The sequence below is a fragment of the Bos taurus genome, chromosome 25 (genome assembly GCF_002263795.3).
Source record: "Bos taurus isolate L1 Dominette 01449 registration number 42190680 breed Hereford chromosome 25, ARS-UCD2.0, whole genome shotgun sequence".
Lineage (NCBI taxonomy): Eukaryota > Metazoa > Chordata > Mammalia > Artiodactyla > Bovidae > Bos > Bos taurus.
In genome coordinates this window covers 36,076,289-36,098,955 of record NC_037352.1, presented here as the reverse complement: position 1 = coordinate 36,098,955, position 22,667 = coordinate 36,076,289, and the positions used below count along the sequence as shown (strand labels likewise).

Here is a 22,667-nt window from a genome sequence, read left to right as displayed (position 1 = left end):
GATTATTTCAAAATAAAAAGTAAAAACAAAAATGGAGGACTGTGTTAAAATATGTGTAACTCATAAAGGGCTGATGTCCCTCACATATAAAATTTCCAGATAAATAATAATAAAACCAAACATGTATACAACATATAATATGTAGCAAAGGCTGTTCTATTTTTGATGCATTAATTCATTAAATTCTCACATTACGGATTTCCCTACTGGTCCAGTGGCTAAGACTCTGCACTCCGAAGGCAGAGGCCCAGGTTTGATTCCTAGTCTGGGTGCTAGATCCTGCACTCCACAACTAAGAGTTGGCATGCTGCAACTAAAAAGAAAAACAAAAGATCCCAAGCCTGTGCTCTGGAGCCTTCGAGCCACAACTAATGAGCCCATGTGCCCTAACTATGGCTTTCCTGGTGGCTAAGCGGTAAAGAACCTACCTGCCCATGCAGAAGACGTAAGAGACACGGATTCAATCCCTGGGTCAAGAAGATCTCCTGGAGAAGGGAATGGCAACCCAGTCCAGTATTCTTGCCTGGAGAATCCCATGGACAGAGGAGTCTGGCAGGTTGCAGTCCACAGGGCCACACAGAGTCAGACACAACTGAAATGACTTAGCACGCACGCACACCCCAACTATTGAAGCCCGCATACCCTAGAGCCCCTGCTCTGCAACAAGAAAAGCCACTGCAGTGAGAAGCTGGCCCTCTGCAACTAGAGAGCAGCCCCTGCTGTGCGCAACTAGAGAAAAGCTCCCTCAGCAACAAAGACCCATCACAGCCAAAACTAAAGTAAACAAATAGAATTATTTAAAAAAAAATAGGACCCAGACCATTACTTATTAAAAAAAATCCTCAACTAAATATTAGCAAGTCAAATCCAGCAATAAACATAATGCCCTTCAATCAAGTGGGGTTTATTCTGTGAAAGCAAGAGTGGTTCAAAAATCAGTTAATGTAATTTGCCACACTAAAAGGCTGAAGAAAGAAAATCACTTAATGATATAAATAGATGCAGAAAAACCTTGACAAAACATCTACCATGACAAAACTTCCAGCCACCTAGGAGTAAAAATCAACTCCTTCAAGCTGCTCAAAGGCGTCTGCAAAAAAGCTATAGTCCATGGGGTCGCTAAGAGTCGGACACGGCTGAGCAACTTCACTTTCACTGTTCACTTTCATGCATTGGAGAAGGAAATGGCAACCCACTCCAGTGTTCTTGCCTGGAGAATCTCAGGGACGGGGGAGCCTGGTGGGCTGCTGTCTATGGCGTCGCACAGAGTCGGACACGACTGAAGCGACTTAGCAGCAGCAGCAGCAGCAACATCATATTTAATGATGAAAAACTGAGCACCTGGCCCCTACAAAAGGAAAAGGCAAGATGTCTGCTCCACCACCCTGCTTCAATGTTATACTGAAAGTCTTAGCGTAAAATGGCAAGATAAGGAAATAAAAGGCATACAGATCAGAAGAAAACTAAAAGATCCCACATGCTGCAACTAAGACCCAGCACAGCCAAATAAATAAATATTTTTAAAAATTCTTGTTCTAAAAAAAAAAAATTCTTCCCATATCATCTTAATTTTATAGGTGAGGCAGCTAAGGCACAGACAGGTTAAGCAACTTGCCCAAGGCCATAGAGCTAGTAAGTGGCAGAGCCAGCATTCAAAACCCAGCAGTCTGGTTCCAGAATACAAACTCAAACTCTGCAGGTCTCTAGCAAAGACCCACAACCCAGTGGAAGAATTGTCAAGGCGTATAAACAGTAAAGGAAAAGCAAGTGGGTCTTCAACTTAGAGGAGAGAAATCAGAGAAGAGAGGTGTAGACCTCCCTGCACCCAGGGAACCAACCTTGCCCAGCTAGGGCAAGCCCAGCTCAGGCCACACCTCATTACACAAGGCACAGACTCCTCCCTCAACACGAAAAGACCAAGCCCCGCCTTCTGAAACCTTCCCCTTTACAGCCACCTGCTCCAGGAGGCACTGAGGGAAAGGGAGACAGGCAGAAGGCCAAGCCTGAGCTTTAACGGGGAGATAGACACAGCATCCCAGGTGAGACAGATGTGGGGTGTGGGGGCTCAGCTTCTGAAACAAAGAAGATGGAGACAGGAAGGGGACAGCCCCCAACTTGGAGATCTTCCAGGCCGCCTACCCAGTCCTCTGGACTGACCCAGTAAGCAGAAAGGCAGCTCCAGGAAGGAGTGGACAGCACTGGCAAACTGACTCAGCATGAAGCCATCACCAGGAACGCCTGCTCCCAGGCCTGCTGCCCTCCTGGCCCCATGCAAAAGCTCCAGCCCTCTGGGTCCCAGAGGTGACCCCTCCCCTCCCCCTCCCCCCTCAAGTCCTGGTTGATCATGGGCATAGTTGGGGGGCGGGCAGACCAAGGAAGCTAGCCCCATGACAGTCCTAGAGACTAACATCTCATTTGACTGGTGACTTCTTCCCTCGGGTAGAGGTTAGAGAATGCCAACCCTGCCATCCTATTACCTTCTCCTCTAGTGAATCGAAGTCCTGCCACTCATGAGAGGAGAACGAGAACAAGTTAAAATATAACTACAGAGACCCACAGTATGCACGGGCACATGCTCGTGTGTACTTACAGCTGCACACACACCCAGCCTGCCCGTCTCAGGCCCAGGCCTTCATGCCTGTTCCCAGCCCATGGTGTGGCTCAGGCAGGGCTGGCTCTCCTCCCTGCCTTGGGGCTCAAATACATAAATGAACGAGGCTGAAGGGGAGGGAAGGACAGGGGTAGCAAGAAGATCTGAGGTCCAGGGCTGAGGCTCTGTCTCTGGGTTCAAAGGCTTAAACCGAGAATATTTTACTGTCAACTCTCCCCGTTGAACTTTGAACTGTTAGGAAGCAGAGCTGAAGGAGTTGAAGGCACCACGTGTTGCCAACTCTGAAGAGTTTACAGTGGATAAAGGGACCCCCTGGAAGCTGGCAGGGAGCTGAACAATGAGTCAGTTCAACCCATCATTCTATTTCAAGAGCCTGAGGCCCAAGAAGGTAGAGGGACTCAGTAGAGTCCCGTAGCAAAGAGGCAGCAATACTGAGACGAGGACCAAGGTCTCTCTCTTTTTTTCTAAATTAATTTATTTGGCTGCACCATGGGGCAACAGGGGATGAGATGGTTGGATAGCATCATCAACTCAATGGACATGAGTTTGAACAAACTCTGGGAGATAGTGAAGCACAGGGAAGCCTGGCATGCTGCAGTCCATGGAGTCCCAGAGTCAGACACGACTGAGCAACTGAACACCAAAGGTCTTGGCTGCGGAAAGCAGGTTCTTCACTGGGGCGTGTGAGCTCTTAGTTGGGGCATGCAGGATCTAGTTCCCTAACCAGGAATAGAACTGGGCCTCCTGCATTGAGAGTATGACGTCTTAACTGCTGGACCATCAGGGAGGTCCCAGGACCAAGGTCTCTTGACTCTTGCTCAAGTGCTCTTCCTGCTACTCACTGCACAGGGCATTCTTTGCCACTTCCAAAAGGAGTGCTCCCTCCACCAGAGGGCTGTTTGCAAAGTGCTTCCCTCGATCTAGGTGAAGATCTACTTTCTGGTTCATCCATCCCTGTTTTAGGCCACGGAGACAGTAATCATAAACTGTAGATCGTAGCCAATAGCATCATAATAGCAGGTGACATTTATTGAGCCCTTGTGGCGTGCCGGTCATCTCCCTGACCCTCGTGACAGACCTATGACAACAGCACTACTGCCGTGCCCACTTCACAAATGAGGAAAGCGAGGCTCAGGGAAGTTAACCAACTTACTCAAGGTTGCACATCCAGGAAGTGTTCATGTAAACCACTTCCCATGCTCTGAACTACTGCATTCCCCCGCTGCCACCCTAGTACACTGGTAAACAAATCAATACGATAATACCGATAAGTACCGTGAAAAAAAAATCATGGTGAGAGTTAGAGGACGACCTTGACAGTGGCTCTCCCCTGATTTCTAGATTGGGTGTGGTCAGGGAAAGAGTCCACGAAGATGTAGCCACATCTGTACCGAGTACAGAGGTGTAAGGAGCCCACAAGGCCAGGATCTGAGAGAAGGGCATTGTAAACAAAGGGGACAGTTTGGGCTTCTTCCCAAGGGTGATGGGAAGCCACTGGAGAATTTAAGTAGGGGAGTGACATGTTTTGCTGTGTAATGAGTAGATTATAGGGGGAGTCCCAGGGAAGAAAAGATCCAACAATTTCAGGAAGTCTGAGGGTGAAGGGAGGAGGGGAGATGGGGCAGAAGTGGGAATAGAGCAGGGGTATCTGGGACCAGCACTCTCCTTTGCTCCCCACACTTCCAGGGCGCCCCCTCTCTAATAGGATGGGTTGTAGTTCACTCACTCAGTCATGGCTGACTCTTTGTGACCCCATCGACTGCAGCATGCCAGGCTACCCTGCCCTTCACTGTCTCCCGGAATTTGCTCAAACTCATGTCCATTGAGTCAATGATGCCATCATATCAATCTCATAGGGTTTTAAAAATAAAGACGCTTGGTCCCCATTGGGGCCATCCATAGCCCTACCACTGCTGCCTCATGGAGTCTAACAGCCTGGGGGAAGGTGAAATGCCTGGGGTCTGATGGGGACAAGAAGGCAAGGTGTCCAAGGTGGGATTTTTCTTTTTGTGGCCATGCCACACAGCACGCAGGATCTTAGTCCCCAACCAGGGACTGAACCCACACCCTTTGCAATAGAAGCTCAGAGACTTAACCACTGGACCACAGGGAAGTCCCTTTTTCTTCTTTCTTTTCTTTGACCAACGTGAGATTTTTGCTCAAGACTCTCACCAAGAGGTAGATTTCTCCAGGGGTCACACTGCTACCCACTGTTCTCCACAGGAAAGGGCTGAGTGGGTAGAATCCCACCCCCCACCCCCAACACAAATCTCCACCCCAGGAGATCCTGTATGCCTTCCCTCGAGTTGAGGACTTCTTCCTCACATCCCAACATGGGCCTTCTCCATGGTTCTGGGCTGGATTACTTGGGGTGGGAAGGAAGGAGGCCGCCTGAGTGCACTGAGACACCGAGGAAAAGTCAGTTCCATGGACTTTCCCCCTCCATCCCACCTCCTTTCTCTCCCATAAGTCTCCTGCCTCCACTTGGCCAAGCCCAGACAGGACTCCATCAAGTCTGGAGAGGGAGAGACAGAGGGAGGTGCCAGCAGTTCCCTTGGCTGCTGGCTGAACTCACCTTCTTCCTTCCCTCCCCTCCCAGTCTAAAGACAGAAGAATGGGAGCAGCATTCCTTCCGACAGCCACAAGCCCGTTGGCTCCAGGGCCTGTAGGTACTTGCAAGGCTATTTACCAGTGATCTTCAGGAGCAACCGTCCTTCATCCTCCCCTCCCATCCCTGAAACCTTAGATCCTCAATAGGAGGAGGAGCTCATTTCTAAGGATTTGGTAGTGGAGGGGGTGGGGTGGGAGGGCAGATTTTGGACCTTAGACAGTGAGGGACTACTCCAGAGCCCCGGGACCCATTAAACCTCCGGGCTTCCTGGGACCCAGGCCCACCACGGCTTGCTCCACCCCAGAACAGTTCCTGGCACATAATGGAGAAGTGATGAGAGCCCCAGAACTGAGCCACATGTATTAGTGTTTTGAGTCCCTGCCTGGCTTCAGGCTGAACTCAGGACTCATTCCTGGAGAGGTCACGGCAGTCACACATGCAACACCTGTGTGTAACTTGCATGTAACATGTCCTCTGTGAGCTAGACTCATTCGTTCGATGAAGGAAAGCGACACGACCTTAAACATGACCTTTCTGTCCCTCAGTTTCCCTCTCTAAAAAATAGAAGTGATAATATGTCATCATAACAGCCATTTGTGAGAATTACTTAGAACAAGACATAAAAATAGTCACAGTGGGTGTTTAATAAGGGGTGGGTGGCATTACCAGGGGTGTAAACGTTGGGGTGTGGTGCACAGCTAACAGGCTCAGGGTAGCAGCGCTGCAGGACACAGGGCAGGGCAGCCCGGGGTTGCTCCCGACTTTGGGGAAAGGCCACCCAGTCCCCCGCCAAGGGGCCCAACTTTGCCAGAGCTGCCGGGGGTGGGGAGCGGGCAAGAGGAGTTTGCTGACTTTTTTACTGAATTCGGTGCTTCCAGCAGACCGTTCCTGGGACTCCTCTCCGGCTCCCAGCTTTGCTCACGCCCGCCCGCCGCCTCCTACTCACAGCTAACCTCTGGCTGAGCGAGACGCCGCCTCACAGCCGTCCCTCCCCCGCTCCTCGGGCCTCTGCTGCCCCCTAGGCTCGGTCGCGGTCGCCAACCCTTGCTCCTTCCTCGACCTCCAAGGCCTGGGGACTCTGTGCTTAGTGGTTCAGTCGCGTCCGACTCTCTGCGACCCCATGGAGTTCAGCCCACCAGGCTCCTCTGTCCATGGGGATTCTCCAGGAAAGAGCACTGGAGTGGGTTGCCGTGCCCTCCTCCAGGGGGAATCTTCCCAACCCAGGGATCGAACCCGGGTCTCCCGCATTGCGGGCGGATTCTTTACCGTCTGAGCCACCAAGGAAGCATCCCTGAATTTTGCCGCCTTGCAAAATACGCTGCTTTAACTTGGGGAGCCACCTCTGCGCCCTCGCGTGGCCGGGCAAGAGGGCAAGCTAAGGAGGGAGAGGGGACTTGGGCCTCCACGGCCTCCCCTCGCTCTCGTGGCCTCCCGCGCCTCAACCTCGCGTCAGATCGCCGCGGACTCCTCCCGCCGCTGGTCCCGAGGCGCCAGGTGGACTTCCAGCTTAGCCCTCCGCCCGCGACCCCGCGGGCCCGGGCCGGGCCCTCTCCCAGCGGCGGCCCCACCTCGCCCCCGGGAACCCTGGGAGATGTAGTTTTCGGTAGCTCTTGGCGGGAGCGGGGTCAGGGGGTGGCCGCCGGCCCTGATGCGTGTCCGCGGCTGTCAAGTGCTGGACCCTGACCCTCGCTGTGGCCCGGCCCAGGAAGGCCGGAGAGGCAGAGCAGTGGGCTGGCTGCGGAGGCGGAGATTCCAGCGCGGTCTTGTTCGGCGAGGGGCCTTGGACAAGCCCCGTAGCATCTGCAACAGTCAGTCTTGCAGGATTTCCAGGGAGAGCGCGGGCTCAGCACCCGGTTCCCAGCGTGTGCTCAATGAACCGGTGCCAATACCTGGTACTGTGACAGGCGGGACAGAGTCCCCAAAGGCCTTCAGCCCTGAGAAGCATGTGGACCCAGGGCCAGACCCCCCTCCACCGCCACACCGCGGCCCCCCAGCAGGTCCAGGGATTACTCCCACACGTGTCCAGGCTGGAGCCTCAGGCACCCTCTCATATCCCACCCAGGTTCCCCTCGTGGCCTCTGGCCACCCACAAACACACTACATCTACTCGGAAATATCTGATATTATTTCCCAACATTTTGATAATTCTTTTTACAAACTGAATAAAAGGAATGAAGGGGAGTGTATGTGGGACCCCCCCCGGCCAGGCCTTCAGGTCTTGATGAGAGGTGACAGTGTGACAACTTCTCCTCACTCACAATTCCTGGCCTGCTGCTCTAACCTCTCCCATCAACCTTACTTAAGAGTGAGGTGGGGGCTTTCTGAGGATGTGGGGTTCCCCCTAGAGGGGACTCCGGGCATCCTGTTTCAGACCCTGAGCTGGGTCGGGCTGGGGGCCCATGTGGGCCCGGAGGTGGTGCCGGCGTCGTCTCTCCTGCCGGCGGGCCAGCTGCCGCAGCTGCTTCCGGATGGCCCAAAGCACCAGGTACACTTCCCGCAGCATCGCAGCCTCTCGCGACTCCAGCGGGGACCGGGTCTTCATCTGGGAGGCAACTGAGGTAGAACTCACAGATGACTGTGAAAGAGAGAAGATGAGCACAGGTGAACAGCGTGGTCTAGGGAGAACCTGCTGGTGAAAACACCTGCAGATAAACAGCAAGGCTTGTTTAATACCATCTCTTCTGTCCGGCAACAACTTGGGTACCGCCTCCTCCAGGAAGCCTTCTGGGGCTGTCTCTACTCTCGGGTTTGCCCTGTTACACCACGTATTATACACGATTTGTTCTGTGGACTCATCTGTTTTCAATACCAGCATGCAAATTCTTGGAAGCCAGGGACCATGTCTGACCTACCTTTGAGTCCCCACTAGAGTTCCAGGGAGAAATGAAGGACAGTCTCCAACCCAAAGCTCTCTCCTGAACTCAGGCCTGTATTTCCCACTGCCTCCTAGACATCTCCCTGAAGATATACTTTGACACCTCAACTTATCCTGTCCCAATGCCCTAAACTCACCACTCTCTTCCCTCAGTCGGCTCTGCTCCCAGTGAATGGCTCCAGCCTGCTTCGACCTCTGTCTGTCCCTCTCCCCTCACCACCACCCAATCAAGCACCTGGCACAACAGTTCTACCTCTTAAATATCCCTCCAACCCATTAGTTTGTTCTACCTGATGCCTCCCTCCCCATCCAGAACATTCTTCCCTGCTGACCCGAACTGCAGCACCTCCAGTGGGTCTTCCTGCCTCTCTGCTCCTGGCCCCTTCTGACCTCCCTCCACAGGGTGCCGGGTGAACTTTTATTTTATTTTTTGACTGCGCTGAGCAGCCTGTGGGATCTTAGTTCCCCAATCAGGGACTGAACCCAGTTTTCAGCAGTGAGAGCTCCGAGTCCTAACCACTGGGCTGCCAGTGAATTCCCAAGGTGAACTTTTAAAAATTACTATTAATGTAGTAATACATTATTCAAAACCAAAATAAACTGACTTGGTAGTGAGCTAGACATTTCCCTTTTTAAAATTAATACTTTGACTTTGAGATCATTGTAGACTCCCATGCACTTGTGAGAAATGAATTCCTTATTCTGTTTACAATAGTAAAATCTTTTGTAAAGATTTTCCCTGGTTTTCCCTCAGTAGTAAAATCTTTCAGATCTCTAGTTCATAGGATATTGACATCAATACAATCCAGGATCTGCATTTTTCTCGTATTTCCCCAGCTCCACTGGCACTCATTTGTGTGTTGTTCTGTGTTGGATTCTACCCAATTTTATATCCTCGGTGCATGTTCATGTATCCAACGACCATAGTGAAGATACAGGAGATTTCCATCCACACAAGGATTCCTCATGTTGCCCTTTTATAACCAATACACCTCCCCCAACTCTCTCTCTGTAGCACAGCCCCTGGAAACCACTAAACCACTAATCGGGTCACCATTTGTCTAATTCTGTTATGTCTGGAATGGTATATAATGTAAGTGGAATCATAGTATATATATATAAGCTTTTGGATTTGTTTTCACTCAGCATAATTCCCTTGAGAGCCATCCAAGCTGTATGTATCAATATTGTTCCTTTTCATGGCTGAGCAGCATTCCAGAGTATGGATATAGCGAAGTTTAACCACTCATTCTTTGAAGGACATGTGGGTTGTTTGGGGCTATTATGAATCAAGCTGCTATGAACATCATGTACAGATTTTTGTGTGAACATAAATTTTCGTTTATCTGGGATAAATGCCCAAGAGTACAGTCACCAGGCCATACGATAATTGCATGTTTAGTCTGATAAGAAGTGACCAAACTGTTTTTCCGGTGTGGCCACACCATTTTACATTCCCACCGGCATGAATGAGCAAGGGGGACCTGGGAGGGGAAGGAGGGGCTGCTGGGGACAAAGGGGACATAGTGCTGACCTTCCAGCTGCACATCTGCCAGCCAGACTGCAGGGCGGAGGCCATGAGCATGGAGACGGACTTGACGGCCGCCTGGGGCAGCTTCAACAGTGATCTCCGACGGCGACCCGCCTCCACCGCAGCCCCATCCATGGTGGTCTTGGCTAACAGGCAGGGGTCAACCACCTTGGGGGACACATCCATCTTGGAGACCTTAGCCTCCTTGGGGGGTTCAACCAACTTGAAAGTCTCAGACACCTTGAAAGCCTTCTCCGCCTTCAACTCATTTTTCTTGGAGTCAGTATGATCCATGATGACTGACTTAGCTTTGTGTTTCCAGAAGAAAACCTACGAACCAAGACAGGGAGAGGAGGGACAGAAGAGAGGAGGCAGAGCAAGAGAAAACTGTCAGGAGAAGGGAAGGCCCAGAGGAGAAGGGGCAGCTGTGTCCTGGCCTCCCTGCCAGCTATCCCATCCCTCACTTCCTCCCTCCCCGGCTTGTCTGGCCACCGGAGGCCAGGAGGGGCAGGAGGCCAGGTGAGGGAGTGGGGGGTTTCTGTGACCTGGAGGTCACTGACCAGCATCCCCCACCCCAGCATGTCGGGAGAAAGGGGCTCTGAAACTTACCCAGCGGCTAATCTTTTGCCAAATCCATCGGAAGAACTTAATAACCACCGCCATTTCTCCCGCTTACACGAGCCCCAAGAAGGGGGCAGAAATAGCATTTAGTTCAGTGGGGACGGGGAGGGGAGAGGCTGCAGGCCAGTGGCCGCCACCTAAGGGGTCTCTGGGGAACTTCAGGCACAGCAGTGAAGAAAGAAATAGGAATCCAGGAGGAAAGATCCCCACAGTGAGTAATCCTAGGCCCTTCCTCCCCTCCCTGAGACAGGGAGAGGAGACAATAGTGGATGAGAACCCAGAGGGCGAGAGAATTCTAGACCATTGTGAGAGTCTGCCTGGCCCTGACCCCAACCCCCGAGGCCCTTCCAGGACCCCCAGAGCCAATCCCTGTGCCCTCGACCCTCTTTCCCCCAAATCCAAGGAAGGGAAACTCACAGTTAGTGAACACATCCCTGGAGCTCCTAGGGCATTTCCCATGTATGAGCCATGTAACCCCTCCCAGCTGCCCTTCAGGTAGGCATTCTTGTCAGGGCCATTTCACCCAGGAGGAAGCTGAGATTCGGGGAAACCGGGAGAGCCTGCCGAAGTCGTAAATCTAGGGAGCCACAGGGCAGGGAGTCCAAACCCCAAGTCAGCCCCCAGGATCCCGCGCTCGGTAGGTCCCCCCGAGTTCAGGCCGGGGCCCTCCCGAGTGGCGGCTGCTGCTTCCCTGCCTCTCCACTAGATGGGGTCCTTCTCCCCACCTGCCTCTTCCGCCTAGGACTGGAGCTGAGGCTGTCAGGGAGGGGCCTGCTCACCCGCAGGGCCCTAGCGTCAGCCAGCTTGGGGTGGAGGCCACGGAGACTGGCCAGGCCTGGCGAGGGCATAGTGTGCCCGGGGAGCCTGGCCCACACCCAGCGTTGAGACAAGGGGCCCATTCAGGGCCCCCCGCCCCGCCCCCAACCAGCCACCCGGATCCAGCCCGCAGAGGGGACACGCTGGGAAGCTGGGGGGGGAGGATCCTGCACAATCACCAAAGGCCCCATTGTTCCCCTGTCCCCCACCAGCACGTGGGCCGACGCGCCCCCCTTCCCCACTCCCTCTGCCTTGCCTGGCCTGCCCCTTCCCAGGACCCAGGCCGTGGGCTCCCTTTTCCTCCCACATCTCCACGCTGAGCCACCTTTCCCCTCCCCGGCCCGGCAAGAGCTTCAGAGGAGCCCACAGCCTGTTTTTCTCCCACAAGTGGAAACTGGTGGTGCTGGTCCCTATCTGGGCGCAAGCAACACGATGCCAACCTCCAGATTCAAGTTTCTTCAGATTTTTTAATTATAATTATTATTTCAATAACAACCTGAATCCCAGAACTTCCAGATACACTGTCCGTCCTCCCTCTCCTGGCAGGGGAGAGGGGGGGGCGCGCTCCAGGGAACAAGGTGGGGACGGCTGCCAGGGAGCCTCCAACTCCCCCAAGCCATCTATCGCCGGGGGTCCCGGAACACTGACAGCTGGGAAGGGAGGAGGGGGCTCCGCCCAATGTCCCATCCCGATGCCCTCCCTCCTCCGTCAATGTGCAGGGATGCCCCAGCCCAGTCCCTGGGCATTGCAGGGACATCAAGGAAGGGTGGGGCTAGGCCCCTTCTCAGCCTTCGACTCCCATCCCCGGGGATCAGGGGGCATTAAAGCTGCATAGGAAGAGGGGGCAGGCAGCTGGCACAAGGCCTAGCAGCTGTGGTGGCCCCCCAAAGGCACATTGTGAGGGAAGGGAGGCTCAGACTGAGGGCCCGTTGGGCGCTGGGGGTCCAAGCCGGGGGACCCCCGAGGAAGGCAGCTGCGCCAGCTGCTCGGGGCTGGCCAGGGCACGCAGCAGTCCGTTCTCCTGCTCCAGCGCCGCGTTCCGCTCCGCCAGGTCTCGGATCTGCTCCTTCAGCACCTCCACCTCCTCCCGGACCGCAAACATGAGGTGGGACTTCACCAAGTCCTGGGGGGTCCAGGGACAGGCAAAGAAATGTCAGGGGTCCCAGGCCACCACCCCACCCCCAGCCCCTGCCCGGTGCCTTGAGGAGGTGGGTGTTAAGAGATGCCCCTGCTCCCAGATGACGAGGGAGTGCTGGGGAAGAAGAAGTCAGCCAGGGAAGGGGCAGGGTGTGGGGGACGGGGGTGGGTAAGGACGCTGGACAGAGGCAAGGTCAGGGCTCAAAGACAGAGATGGGGGCCTGAAGCAGGCTAGGAACCAATGTAGTTGAAGGTTCAGGTGGAGACAAGAAGGGGTGGAGGATCCAAGGGAACCCAGCAGGGAGCAGGTTGAGCAGCTGGGAGTCAGTATATCCCTAACAACGGAGGGGATGGAGCTTCGGGGCTGGGGCCTGGGCATCAGCACGCGGACCGGGACCTGCTGGGATCAAGATGGTTTCTCTTACCATGGCTTGTTCGATCTTGTTGTCAATGCCAACCAGGCTTCCGGAGCCACTGGAGAGACACAGGGAGATGAGAGGTGAGAAGAAAGGGGTGCCAGGCCAGGTGTCTGGACAGCCCAGCCCACTGCCTTCCAGGTGCTTCCTCGGCGTGGGCTCTGGCCTTCTCCACAAGCCCCATTCGCCGCAGCCTCCCACCCAGACCCCTGCCTGTACCTGTGACAGTAGAGAATCAGGGACAGGAGGGTTTTGTCCATCCCCCGGCGGGGTGAGGGCCGCTGCCCGGGCCCCCCTAGGCCCCGGTGGGGTGGGGGTCCAGATGCCCCTCGGATGGGGGATGCTCCCCGAGGCGAGCAAGGAGAAGAGACACAGCCCCTTTTCCGGGGAGGTGCCGGAGCCATCCCCACCACTCGGGTCTCATAGGAGGATACCAGGGACTTGACAGACACCCCTGGCTGGGCCATGCCCGAGGGGAAAGGGTCCTCAGGCCTCCCCAGAGGGAGAGGGCTGCAGCAGAAGGACCGCCTGGGGGGCTCAAAGCCCCCCGGGCAGAGCAGAGTCTGGCTGGTGCCAGGCAGGCAGAAGGGAGACAGTGCCTAGGGGGTGCTGGCGTGAAAGATATACACCATCCCCCAGGGCAAAGCCTGGCTGCTATTGGCTCCTCAGGGACACGGGGACCCCCTCCCGCCCGCTCCATGGTGGGCGGGAATTCCCAGACACGGTCAGCGCCAGTGTCCCCTTCTCACCCTGGCACCAATCCCAGCACGGAGGGGAGGGGGCCAGCTGAGGACAGTCAGCTGGTGGGCCGAGTCGGGGGAGGGGCTGCGGGGCCAGAAGCCTGGGTCAGGGAGGGCTGTGAAGGGCGTGAAGGGGAAGCCTGGCCCTGGGAGGCCTCTTCCCACCTCTGACCCCATCCTGCCCCCTCCGGGTGAACACTGGCCTCCCTCAAGGCCTCAGCTGCTCTCGGCTGGGAGGTGAGAAAGAGAGTGGAGGTGATGGGGTGGGGGGGCGTCTCTGATGTGCATGTGGTCTCCCTTGGACTAGAAGCATCTCCCTGAAGCACGAAGGCCACATCAGGGGTGGCCCCTGGGGCCCAGCCAGAGGGTGCCCCACAACTCCTACTGTGAGGGTGAGGAGGAATGGGAAAGGTTACCACAGCAACAGAAAAAGCCTGAAAGACAAGTACCAGCCTATGGACCTGGAACCCGGGTCTGGTATCTGGGATCTCGGAGGGAGCGAGAACTTAAGAAGAGGTGGGAAGGGGAGGCTGGAGGTGGGACCCTGGGGAAGAGGTGCAGGTGCTTTGAAGATTCCTGGGAGCTGATGGCAGGGAGGGGAGAGCAGGTCTGGCTGCAGTTTACTAAGTGGCCACCAGAGGTCGACTCAAGCCTGGCTCAATGGTCCCCAGGGCCAAGCTCTGGGTCCCAGAATCTGGCTCTCCCCCAAGCTGGTCTCTCCATGGCCCAGGGCCTGCACTGTCCTTTGCGCCCTGTCCTCTCCTCGAAGGCTCCCTCTCCTCACCCCGTGGCTCACCACCCACCCTGTCAGCTTCTGCCTCAGCCGCCTCAGCCCTCCACCCATACCCACCTCCCACTCCAGTACCGCAGGAGCCCCGATCCTGACCTCTGGCCCCCAGCTTCGCCCCTCTCAGGGAAAGGTGGCCCCAATACCCCCATATGCTGAATGCCTCACCCTTGTGCTCCCTTGTCAAGCCCTCTCTCCTGGTTGTCAGTTCCAACTTGCTTCCCCGTGGGGGGAATTAGCACTCAACCCAAGGTGACCCTTGCATGGGGCCCTGCAGCCAGGAAGAGAGCACGAGGGCACTGGGAATTTTCCATTTCCCATCCAAGGTCTGGGTGCGGAAGCCGCTGACAGGTGGAGTAACCAACAGGGTGACCAGGCCTGCGAGGGCAGGATAGGGTGAGGTAGGGGAAGGACATCTGGGACACTCGGGGTTGGCGGGGAGAGGACAAGATTAAGAGCAGAGGAAGGGCCAGCCGGCTGGAGCATCTAAGCAGTTTTCAAGGTGTTTCAAACCAAGACACCTGGGTGGAGACTGAGCCATCAAAGAACCCCCACCCTCAGCAGTACACAGAGACCAAAGAGGGGCAGATCCGCAGGAGTAGAAACACTGGCCTTGCCTGGCGGACGCTCAGTAAAGATGCCAAGTAAGTTGTTCCTTCTTGCCAGAAATAAAGGAAAAATACAACAATAAACATTTGTTGGCTGATAGATGATTATCTCCTGTTTGTTTGTCTAGCGCTGGAGAGGTTTTGACAGCACTTTCCACTGGCACTTTCTAACATTAGCATTTCAAGGGACCAGGACTCTGGCAACCCAAGTCCTCCCTTTGAGAACCCCCGAGTGAGGGACCGCTGGCACTGTGCTGGAATTCCTGATCAGGGTCTGGAGTGGGAGGCTTGAAGTTGACTGGATGGGATCAGCCTTCACCACAAGCCCCCAAAGCAACTTTGTGTGAGTCAGAATAAAATCCTTCAAAACACTTATTGCCATCTTCTTGAAAACTGTCATGACTTCAAGTGTGAGTGGTGCCCCCTGGAGTTGTGCAATACATAACAGGGGACTCTGGCCCTGCAGGACTCAGGTCCTGGGACAAAGATAGCAGTAGAGGCTAGTCCTTCTTTTTGAAGGTCAAACAAACAGCCTCAAAATGAGGATCGGAGGAAGCAACTGGACACCTAGGAGAGTGGGGGGGTTTCTGATGCTGAGGACAAGGGCCAGCCCTGCTTCCTCACCGTGTTTTGAGGAGCCCCCAGGGGCTGGGCCAGAGGCCAACCAAGTGGCATCCGGCTGCCCTGTCTACACTCCCTCCCAGATCTGTGGTGCCCCTGGGGTGGGGCCAGGCCAGGGAGCGGAGGATGGCTCCTCGCCTGGATTGGGAGAGCCGTCTCTGCCTCTATCCTGGAGAGAAAGGGCATCCCAGAGATGGCTGTCTCCGCCTCTCCTCTTGGGACACAGGCATTTCAGTAGGAGAGTGGACAGAAAGTGGCTTTGGGGGCCGACCCAGGCTCCAACAGCAGGCCTGCCACTTACTAGCGGGGTGACTTTGGACAAGTTTCTAAAACCTCCGTCCTTGGAGTCTCAGTTTTCTTCATCTAGCAAGAGGGATCATGGAGTTGCTCTTAGAATTATGTGAGATAAGAAGTAGCATCTGACCCCAAGGAAGCACTAGATAAACAAATGCACCATTTATTTCCTGAGTTCCTAGAATTTATTCCTTGTAATACCCGGATCCCCCATGCTGGCCATCTACCCAACTATCCACCTATCCCCTCATCCATCCATCCATCCATTTATTCAAGTACTTTTCAGCCTCCAGGCCCTGTTGGGGCAGGAAGGTTCTTGCAACCCAGGAGCATGTGAATAGTTTGATTTCACCATGCACCCTCTCTTCTCCCATCCCCAGATTTCTAGAATGGTCAGGCACCCCCAACTCCCCACCTGGGATTCAGACACTTACTATGCCAGCCCACTCTCCCTAATCAAAAGGGAGGCCCCATGTCACTCATACACCCTGTTCTGCCCGCTCCAGGCACACCAGAGAAATGAGGTGGGGGCTACACACCCCATTCCAGGGGGCCAAGGAGGTAGTCCAACCCAAACCCGCTGGCCCAGCAGGGTGGAGCAGGAGGGGCTGGGCTGGGCCTGAGCCCCAGAGGCTTGGAGCTCAGCAGGGTAAAGTGGAGGCTGGGAGGCAGACCGGTCAGACTGGGGTGTTTGAGGGGGTGGGACAGTGGGAGGAAGGGAGGGAGGAAGAGCCCAAAAGAATAGAGCTCAGGAGGCTTCTGGAAGCAGAACTTGCTAAGAGAAAGTAGGAGGCTGGCCTCTGAAATCAACAGAGGTGGAGGAGGGAAGGGAGCCCTCCGTGCCAGCAAACCTCCCAAGTGGGAGTGGGAGGGGGAGCGGGTGGGAAGCGCTGAGAATAGCAGCCATGAGGGCAGGTGACTCTCCTGGCCGACCTCGCACCTCACTCATTCCCTAGAGGAGGGTACCCAGAGGTGGCCCGACCCACCCCTGCTCTGTCCCCCATTCTCCCGTCAGCCCTCCGTCCCACTGGCTATCACCCCTTCTCTTTCCTCTCTGCCCCACCTCAAACACTCAGTCCCTGATTCAAGGAGGGGGGGCACCACTTGAGTGCAAGTCAGGAAGGACAGACTCCCCTCTGGAACAAGTCCCCTGGCACCCACAATGCCCTGCCCCTTGGTGGCCTCCAAACAGGAAGTCCCTCCCCGTAAGGGCTTCAAACAGGAAGTCCCACTCCTCCTCCAAAATCAAAGTGGCGACTCCCTGGCCCCTTTCCTGGGCTCCTGTCAGTCCACAGCCAGAAGGCAGTCGCTTGACCATCCGACTAGCCATTTTGTCCCTCCCCTTTTGGTTTGCTGACATTTCTATGTTGAAACCTGGCCCTCAGAACAGGAAGTTCTGCCCACCGTGCCATGAACGGGACACTCTCTCCTGAAGGGCAAACCCCAGCAGATCCTGCTCTCCTGTGCCTTCCCTGTGACCAACAGCCAGCCTCTCCACAGCTCGGGCTTGGCCTTGGCCTCTGGGAAGGGCTCAGAGTCCAGGGTGACCCTAGTGCAGAGAAGAGAAACTTAGGGACCTGCTTTCTTGGTACCAGAGGTCCTGGGGCCCTGAAGTAGTCTGCATGGAGTCCGAGGATGTCACCTCTACGGTCAGGAGTCCCACTGCCCTTGGGAGGGAGGGGGGGAATGGGGAGGAGACCAACTCCCCATTCTGGTCTCCTGCACAGTTGCCAGTAAATTCTTAGGGTTGGCCAGATGATCGCTAAATCTGCAAGAGCTCTGGAATTTGACAACAATGACTCCCTTCAAACTCAAAAAAAAAAGTCTACAATTTGACAGTCTTAAGCCAGGGAGTCCCACCCAGCTCTCTCCACAGAGAGGGGAGTAGGTCTCAAATCAGCTTTGCCCAGTGTCATGCCCAGGCCGGGCTTCTCTGTTTAAGAAGTCCTCTCCAAGTTCAAGCTGGGGGGAAGGACACCTACCAGGCAGTTTCCCCGCGGTTATCCCAGGTGCTGGGTGTGGGGGGAGCCGGAGACCACCTACCTATCATCATCGCTGTCCAGGTGGCCACTGATGGCCAGCATGGAGCGGGCGAAGTTGAGGCTCTGGGCAGCCACTGTTCCCAAGGGGTCTGGAGACTTGTGAACCAGACTGGCATCGGGGAAGAAGTAGAGGGCTGGGGAGCTGGGGCGAGAGTCGACTGGGGGCACCTGGAGACAGACAGGTAGGAACCGTCACATTGAGCAAGAGAAAGGATCCAGCCACCTTACAACTTGCCTAGTGGTCTTCCTCCCGCCCCAGCTCTCCCCACACACCCTCTCTGTCTTCTGAGGACACAGGAGTCCTTCCCCCACAGACCTCCTTTCCCCTGGCTCTGGGGAAAGCACTGGGTAGGCACTAGAGGCAAGGGAAACAGGGACCATCCTGAGGACTGGGTTCACTGGCTTCCAAAAAGTGGCTCATGGGGTATCACAGAGGGGCTCTGGTCTGCCCTCCAGTACCCTTCCCCCACCTAAGCCAGGACCCCTAATCAGAGGCTAGTCAGAGAGTGTGCCTTCTGTCACCTGACTTCTTAAGGCGACTCAAACGTCACTTCCTCAGAGGGGCATTTCTGCATCCTTTGACTCGTGAGTTCCACTAAACTGTTCTTTTTTTTTTTTTTTATAGTCCCTACTATTATCTGAAATAAAATTATTTTTGCCTCTCTGCTGCTGGAAGGTAAGCTCCAGAGGGCAGAGCTTATAGTTTGTTCAATAGCTATTTGTAGAATGAATGAATCCTCAGAAACTGGTCCTCCGCCTCCTCCCTGCTCACCCCTCCTCCGCCCATTTTAGTCTCTCCTCTCAAACTTCTAGGGACTCAGGTGAAGTTCTGCTCCTGAGCTCGGGGGCTGGTGGGGGGAGAAGTTGCGGAGACGGATGGAGGTGGAGCCTGGGCGTGGACCCACACAGCCCAACAGGCGCTAGAGGTGGCTGCAAAAGGGCGGGGGCCACAGGAACAAGACGCCTCTGTGAGGCCCCAGGAGGCCCCAGCTTCTCGGAAAAGTCAAGAACAGAGAGTCCAAGGTGGTTGGCCGCACTAAACAGAGGAAGGGGGCCCGGGTGGTGCCCCCGGCCCTCCTTCAGGCCCCTGTTAGAAGCAACCCAGGGAGAAGAGGCCTGGGGGAGTGGAGATGGAGAGAGACTTGGGGGCAGGGAAACAGCAACATGGATACCTACATGCAGGAAGAGATCAGGGCACGGGGGAAGGAAAGGGAGCTGGGGGCACAGAGGGGAGAGGGACAGGCCCAGGGGACGCTCAGGCAGGGCTCAAGGATAGAGAGCCGAGGCTAGGGGCAAAGGGGGCTTGCTTTGGAAGCGTGTGGGGAGAGGGACCAGTAAAGGACACACATCTTCTCCCCTGGGGTAGGAACTGAATGAAAGAACTCAAGAAAAGTGGGGGGGCGGCATGAGAGATGTGAGTTTGAGGCCAGGAGGGGGTGGGGGAGCCGGTCCTGACTGGTCCTGACAAGGCCCAGACACACAGTCGCAGGTTATTTTTACACTGTGGTTTGTGCCCAAGGCCAGGAAGGGGAAAAGTTCTCATCCTCACACTCCCTGCCTTGCGTCCAAGGTGTTATTTTCTCCTTCAGGACAGATGCATCCAACAGCCCCCCACCCCGGCTGCCCACCCCCTCCACCCCCAAGGACCCAGGCATCCTGCCTCCCAGCCCAGACTTGTTCCTCTTCTGGAGGCAGCAAGCAGAATGAGCAAAGGATTGAGCCCTTTCTTGGCCGCCTCCCACCTCTCTCCAGCTCCACGGTGGCCACCCCCAGTGATTGATCTTGGAGAGGCTCAGACAACTGGAGGTAGAAAGGATAAACCAGCCCAAGTTCCACCCTTGTAACAGGTTCCCTCACCCTCACCCAATTCTTCAATGTCTTGGGACAAAGCTAGAGATGGGGCTGGGAGGGTGGCTAGTGAAAAGAAAGAAGATCCCCTTCCCCAACTGGAGAGGGGACTGCAGAGGAGAGATTTACAGCAGAGCGCCTACTTTTTCTCTTGTCCCCCAACCTCAGCAGCTTCCAGAGGCCCAACTACCCCAGCAATGCCTGGGGTCTCCACCCTCAAAGCCTGAAGAAGTGAGACCAAGACAGAAGGTGAAGGCCAAAGTGAGGAGGCCACATCTCCACGACAGACGGAACTGGGCTACGTGGAGATGGACACTCAGGTCAAAGGCAACACACGGAAGGCCAAAGAGAAAGAAACGACAGAAAGTGGGGAAGAGGGAGCCTAAGAGAGAAAACAGGGCCACGTAAGGAGCAGGAATGGGCTTCCAAGTGAGATGGCAGGAAGAAAAAAGACGGGCAGTCTGATCTGACAGGGACTGGGAGCAGACAGAGGTCAGTATAGAAGGTCAGTATAGAAGTGGGGGCCAAGCACCGCCCCTTGGGTGTCTGCCCAAACCCTGGAACCCAGCTCTTACCTGTCCCATCTCCTCTGGAGCAACCAACTCCATTCTCAGCCGCAGGGCTCCATCCTTCACACGGGACAGTGGAGGGGTCCCCGCCGCCGCCGCCGCTGCTGCCGCAGAACCTCCTGCCTCTGCTTCTACCCTCAAGGTGGGCAGGGGCGTGGCAGCCCTGGAAGGGCCCGCGCTATCCGCGGTCCCGGGCTCTGGGGGGCGCTGCTGGGGTGGGGAGGCCGACAGTGGGGGTGTCTCCACCTTGGCCTTGCCGGGCACTGCCAGCTGGCCCAGTCCCCCGGTGAAGGAGCGGGCCTGAGGTCCAGGGGAGGTGGGGGGCGGGCGGAGCCAGGAGGTGGGGACCTGAGACAGGCCTGGCTGTGGGGTAGGGGCGCCCAGGCCCAAGCTGGCCAGCTCCAACCTGGAATCCAAAGATCTGCCCCCGTTGCCCCCTGAGGCCCCTCGAATACCCTCCAGGAGCCGGCTGAAACTAGGGGGCTCCAGGTCTCTCTCGTAAACATCCACACATGTCCAACGGCCTCGGCGATAAGGCTCTCCCAGGCCTTGGGGCAGCTTCACCACCCGGAAACGGGAGGCGGGGGCCCCAGGCGGCGGGGAGCCGTTCCGGGGGGTGCTCTTGCCCCCTGGCTCGGGGTTGGGCTCCCCATTGGGCAGGCGGGGTGGGGGCCCGGTGGGGGCTGGGGCTGATGGCCCGGTTGGGGCCGGCGGCCCAGGGGGGGCCGGCAGGGCAGGGGCATCTGAACCCCCTGGGCTCCCCGGGCCCTCGTAGTCCAAGGTGACGCTGGTGATTTGGAAACTACTCTTCTTCTTGCCCCCACTCATGGTGTCTGGGGCTCAGGACTGGGCCAAGGTGGGCAGGGGGTTGGTGGTGGCTCTTCAAGGGGCTCAGGCACCCCTGGAGCAGGGGGGCCACATGGCGGGGACATCAGGGCCCCTGCGAATGTCTGGGTCCGACATGGCAGGAGGGCCTTCCGGGAACTGGGGGGTGCCTGGCTGGTGAAGGGAGAACAGGGCAGGGGAGGCTGCGGGAGTGGGGGGGCAGGGGCAGGTTTTTCCTGCTGCTGTCGTTGCTGAACTCCAGAGCTGAGTTTGCAAACTAGAAAGAGAAGGAGAGAGAGAGAGAGAGAGAGAGAGAGAGTGTGTGTGTGTGTGTGTGTGTGTGAGAAAGCAGTGGGCAGGCCACCTCTGGGGCTTCCTCTCTGGGGAGCAGAATGGGGGAGGAAGGGGAAACCGCCAGACACCCAAAGACAAAGACAGAAATGACAGAGACCTGAGCAGAGGGAACAGAAATGACAGAGAACCCGAGCAGATCCGGGCGGGAGCAGAGAGCAGGAAGAGGCAGCTCAGACCCAAAGTTGGGCATTTCTCCCTGGGATTCAAACTCGTGCGAACCCAAGTCGTTGCAAGAGCAAGGGCTCCCAGGTCTGGGTGAACAGGGGTGAAGCTGCTCCTCAGCCCAGCCAGGCCTCGGGGGGGCCTGTGCTGGGCCTCCGAGCGCTCCCCCAGCACCACCCCCCAACCCCCCGCACCCCAGCTCTCCTATCCCCCGGGAAGGCTCTGCCCCGGTGCCCCTCCCAGCCTAGAGCCCTACCTCTCGACGGCGGCCACCGAGCTGGGCCGGGGGTTCCGGCCGCCTAACGTGTGGGACTGTCCCTTCCCCAGGGCCTCCTTGGCCCCAGCAGCGCGGGGTGGGGGTGGGGGGGGCGCGCAGGCAGCGATTAGAGGCTGTCGGGTTCTCTTCGGGGGCCGCACCTCGCTCCGCAAGGCATCTCCGTGGAAAGTTTGCTGTCCAGAAAAGAAGGAACTCCCGCCTCCTTGGCGGAGCTCAGGCGCGGCCTCTGAGGTCCCCAGGCTCGGCCGACTGAAGCGAGAGGGGGGCGGCTCAGCCCCCTCCCCCCGATCCCGCAGGTGCTGCCGCCTCGGTGGTCGTCGCGGCGACGGGCCCTCTCAAGTCTCCTCCCGCGTGGCACCGATGGGTCTCTCTCCGCTCCTCTCGGTCTTTTTCTTTCTGGGCTGTTGACAACCCCCACACCAGGAAGTCCTGCCTCCTCGGGCCTGCTGACTGCTCCTCTCCTCCTCCTCCTTCCCCTCTTCCTCCCCTTCCTCCGCCCTCTCTCGCTCCTGGGGCTCCCGGCCAGCTGGCCCGGGGCCAGGTCTGCCACCGCCACTGCTGGTGCAGTTGCCGCTGCCGCTGCTGCTGCTGCTGCGGGGGCCCCGGGACAGGCTGCCTTAACCCCACACCTGCTGGGCCGCAGCCCAGCGCTTCCTCGGAGGGAGGGGCCGCGGAGGGCGGAGAGAAAGGGGGAGGAGTCTGCGGGGAGGCCAGGGATTCCCTTACTCGTAGGCACTTGCTGCCATTGGCCTACGGACGCGCGGAGGAGTGGGGAGGAACTCAACCAGGGTTCCGCCGGGTGCCTGCCACCCCATCAGCGCCCAGTAAATGGTTCTGGTGCTGCTGCAGCTGCTATTGTCGTATCTTCGCTGGCTTTCACAGTAACCGAACGAGGGAGATACCGTTTTTCTCCCCTGCTCTT

The 22,667-nt window shown here is 56.7% G+C and overlaps 2 protein-coding genes across 4 annotated transcripts; both read right to left on the bottom strand.

Annotated features, from left to right (window-relative positions):
- Positions 1-7,326: 7,326 nt before the first annotated feature.
- Positions 7,327-11,426, bottom strand: SPACDR (sperm acrosome developmental regulator). 2 transcript variants are annotated; one of them, XM_005225221.5, is made up of 3 exons: positions 10,667-11,426; positions 9,632-9,958; positions 7,327-7,797 (listed from the first exon to the last, which is right to left on the bottom strand). In XM_005225221.5, the coding sequence occupies exons 1-3, from the start codon at positions 10,706-10,708 to the stop codon at positions 7,564-7,566; spliced, it is 603 nt and encodes a 200-aa protein (XP_005225278.2). In that variant the 5' UTR covers positions 10,709-11,426; the 3' UTR covers positions 7,327-7,563.
- Positions 11,427-11,512: 86 nt separating this feature from the next.
- On the bottom strand, positions 11,513-22,128 carry TSC22D4 (TSC22 domain family member 4). 2 transcript variants are annotated; one of them, NM_001434787.1, is made up of 5 exons: positions 21,725-22,128; positions 20,134-21,229; positions 17,712-17,878; positions 12,628-12,676; positions 11,513-12,188 (listed from the first exon to the last, which is right to left on the bottom strand). In NM_001434787.1, exons 2-5 carry the CDS (start codon positions 20,953-20,955, stop codon positions 11,979-11,981), a joined length of 1,248 nt encoding a protein of 415 aa, NP_001421716.1. In that variant the 5' UTR covers positions 20,956-21,229; positions 21,725-22,128; the 3' UTR covers positions 11,513-11,978. The 2 variants fall into 2 exon arrangements, with proteins under 2 accessions (NP_001421716.1, NP_001069328.1); NM_001075860.3 differs by lacking the exons at positions 17,712-17,878; positions 20,134-21,229; positions 21,725-22,128 and adding an exon at positions 12,838-13,215.
- Between the last annotated feature and the right edge of the window lie 539 nt (positions 22,129-22,667).

Excerpts from the sequence above, each read along its gene's own strand:
- SPACDR (XM_005225221.5), bottom strand. The coding sequence starts at position 10,708 with ATGGGAAATGCCCTAGGAGCTCCAGGGATGTGTTCACTAACT. Across the intron at positions 9,959-10,666 it reads CAGGGATGTGTTCACTAACT|GTTTTCTTCTGGAAACACAA; the intron begins GTGAGTTTCCCT and ends CTTGGTTCGTAG. Across the intron at positions 7,798-9,631 it reads GGCAGATGTGCAGCTGGAAG|TCATCTGTGAGTTCTACCTC; the intron begins GTCAGCACTATG and ends TCTCTTTCACAG.
- TSC22D4 (NM_001434787.1), bottom strand. The coding sequence starts at position 20,955 with ATGAGTGGGGGCAAGAAGAAGAGTAGTTTCCAAATCACCAGCGTCACC. Across the intron at positions 17,879-20,133 it reads CTCCAGAGGAGATGGGACAG|GTGCCCCCAGTCGACTCTCG; the intron begins GTAAGAGCTGGG and ends GTCTGTCTCCAG. Across the intron at positions 12,189-12,627 it reads ACAAGATCGAACAAGCCATG|GACTTGGTGAAGTCCCACCT; the intron begins GTAAGAGAAACC and ends TGGACCCCCCAG.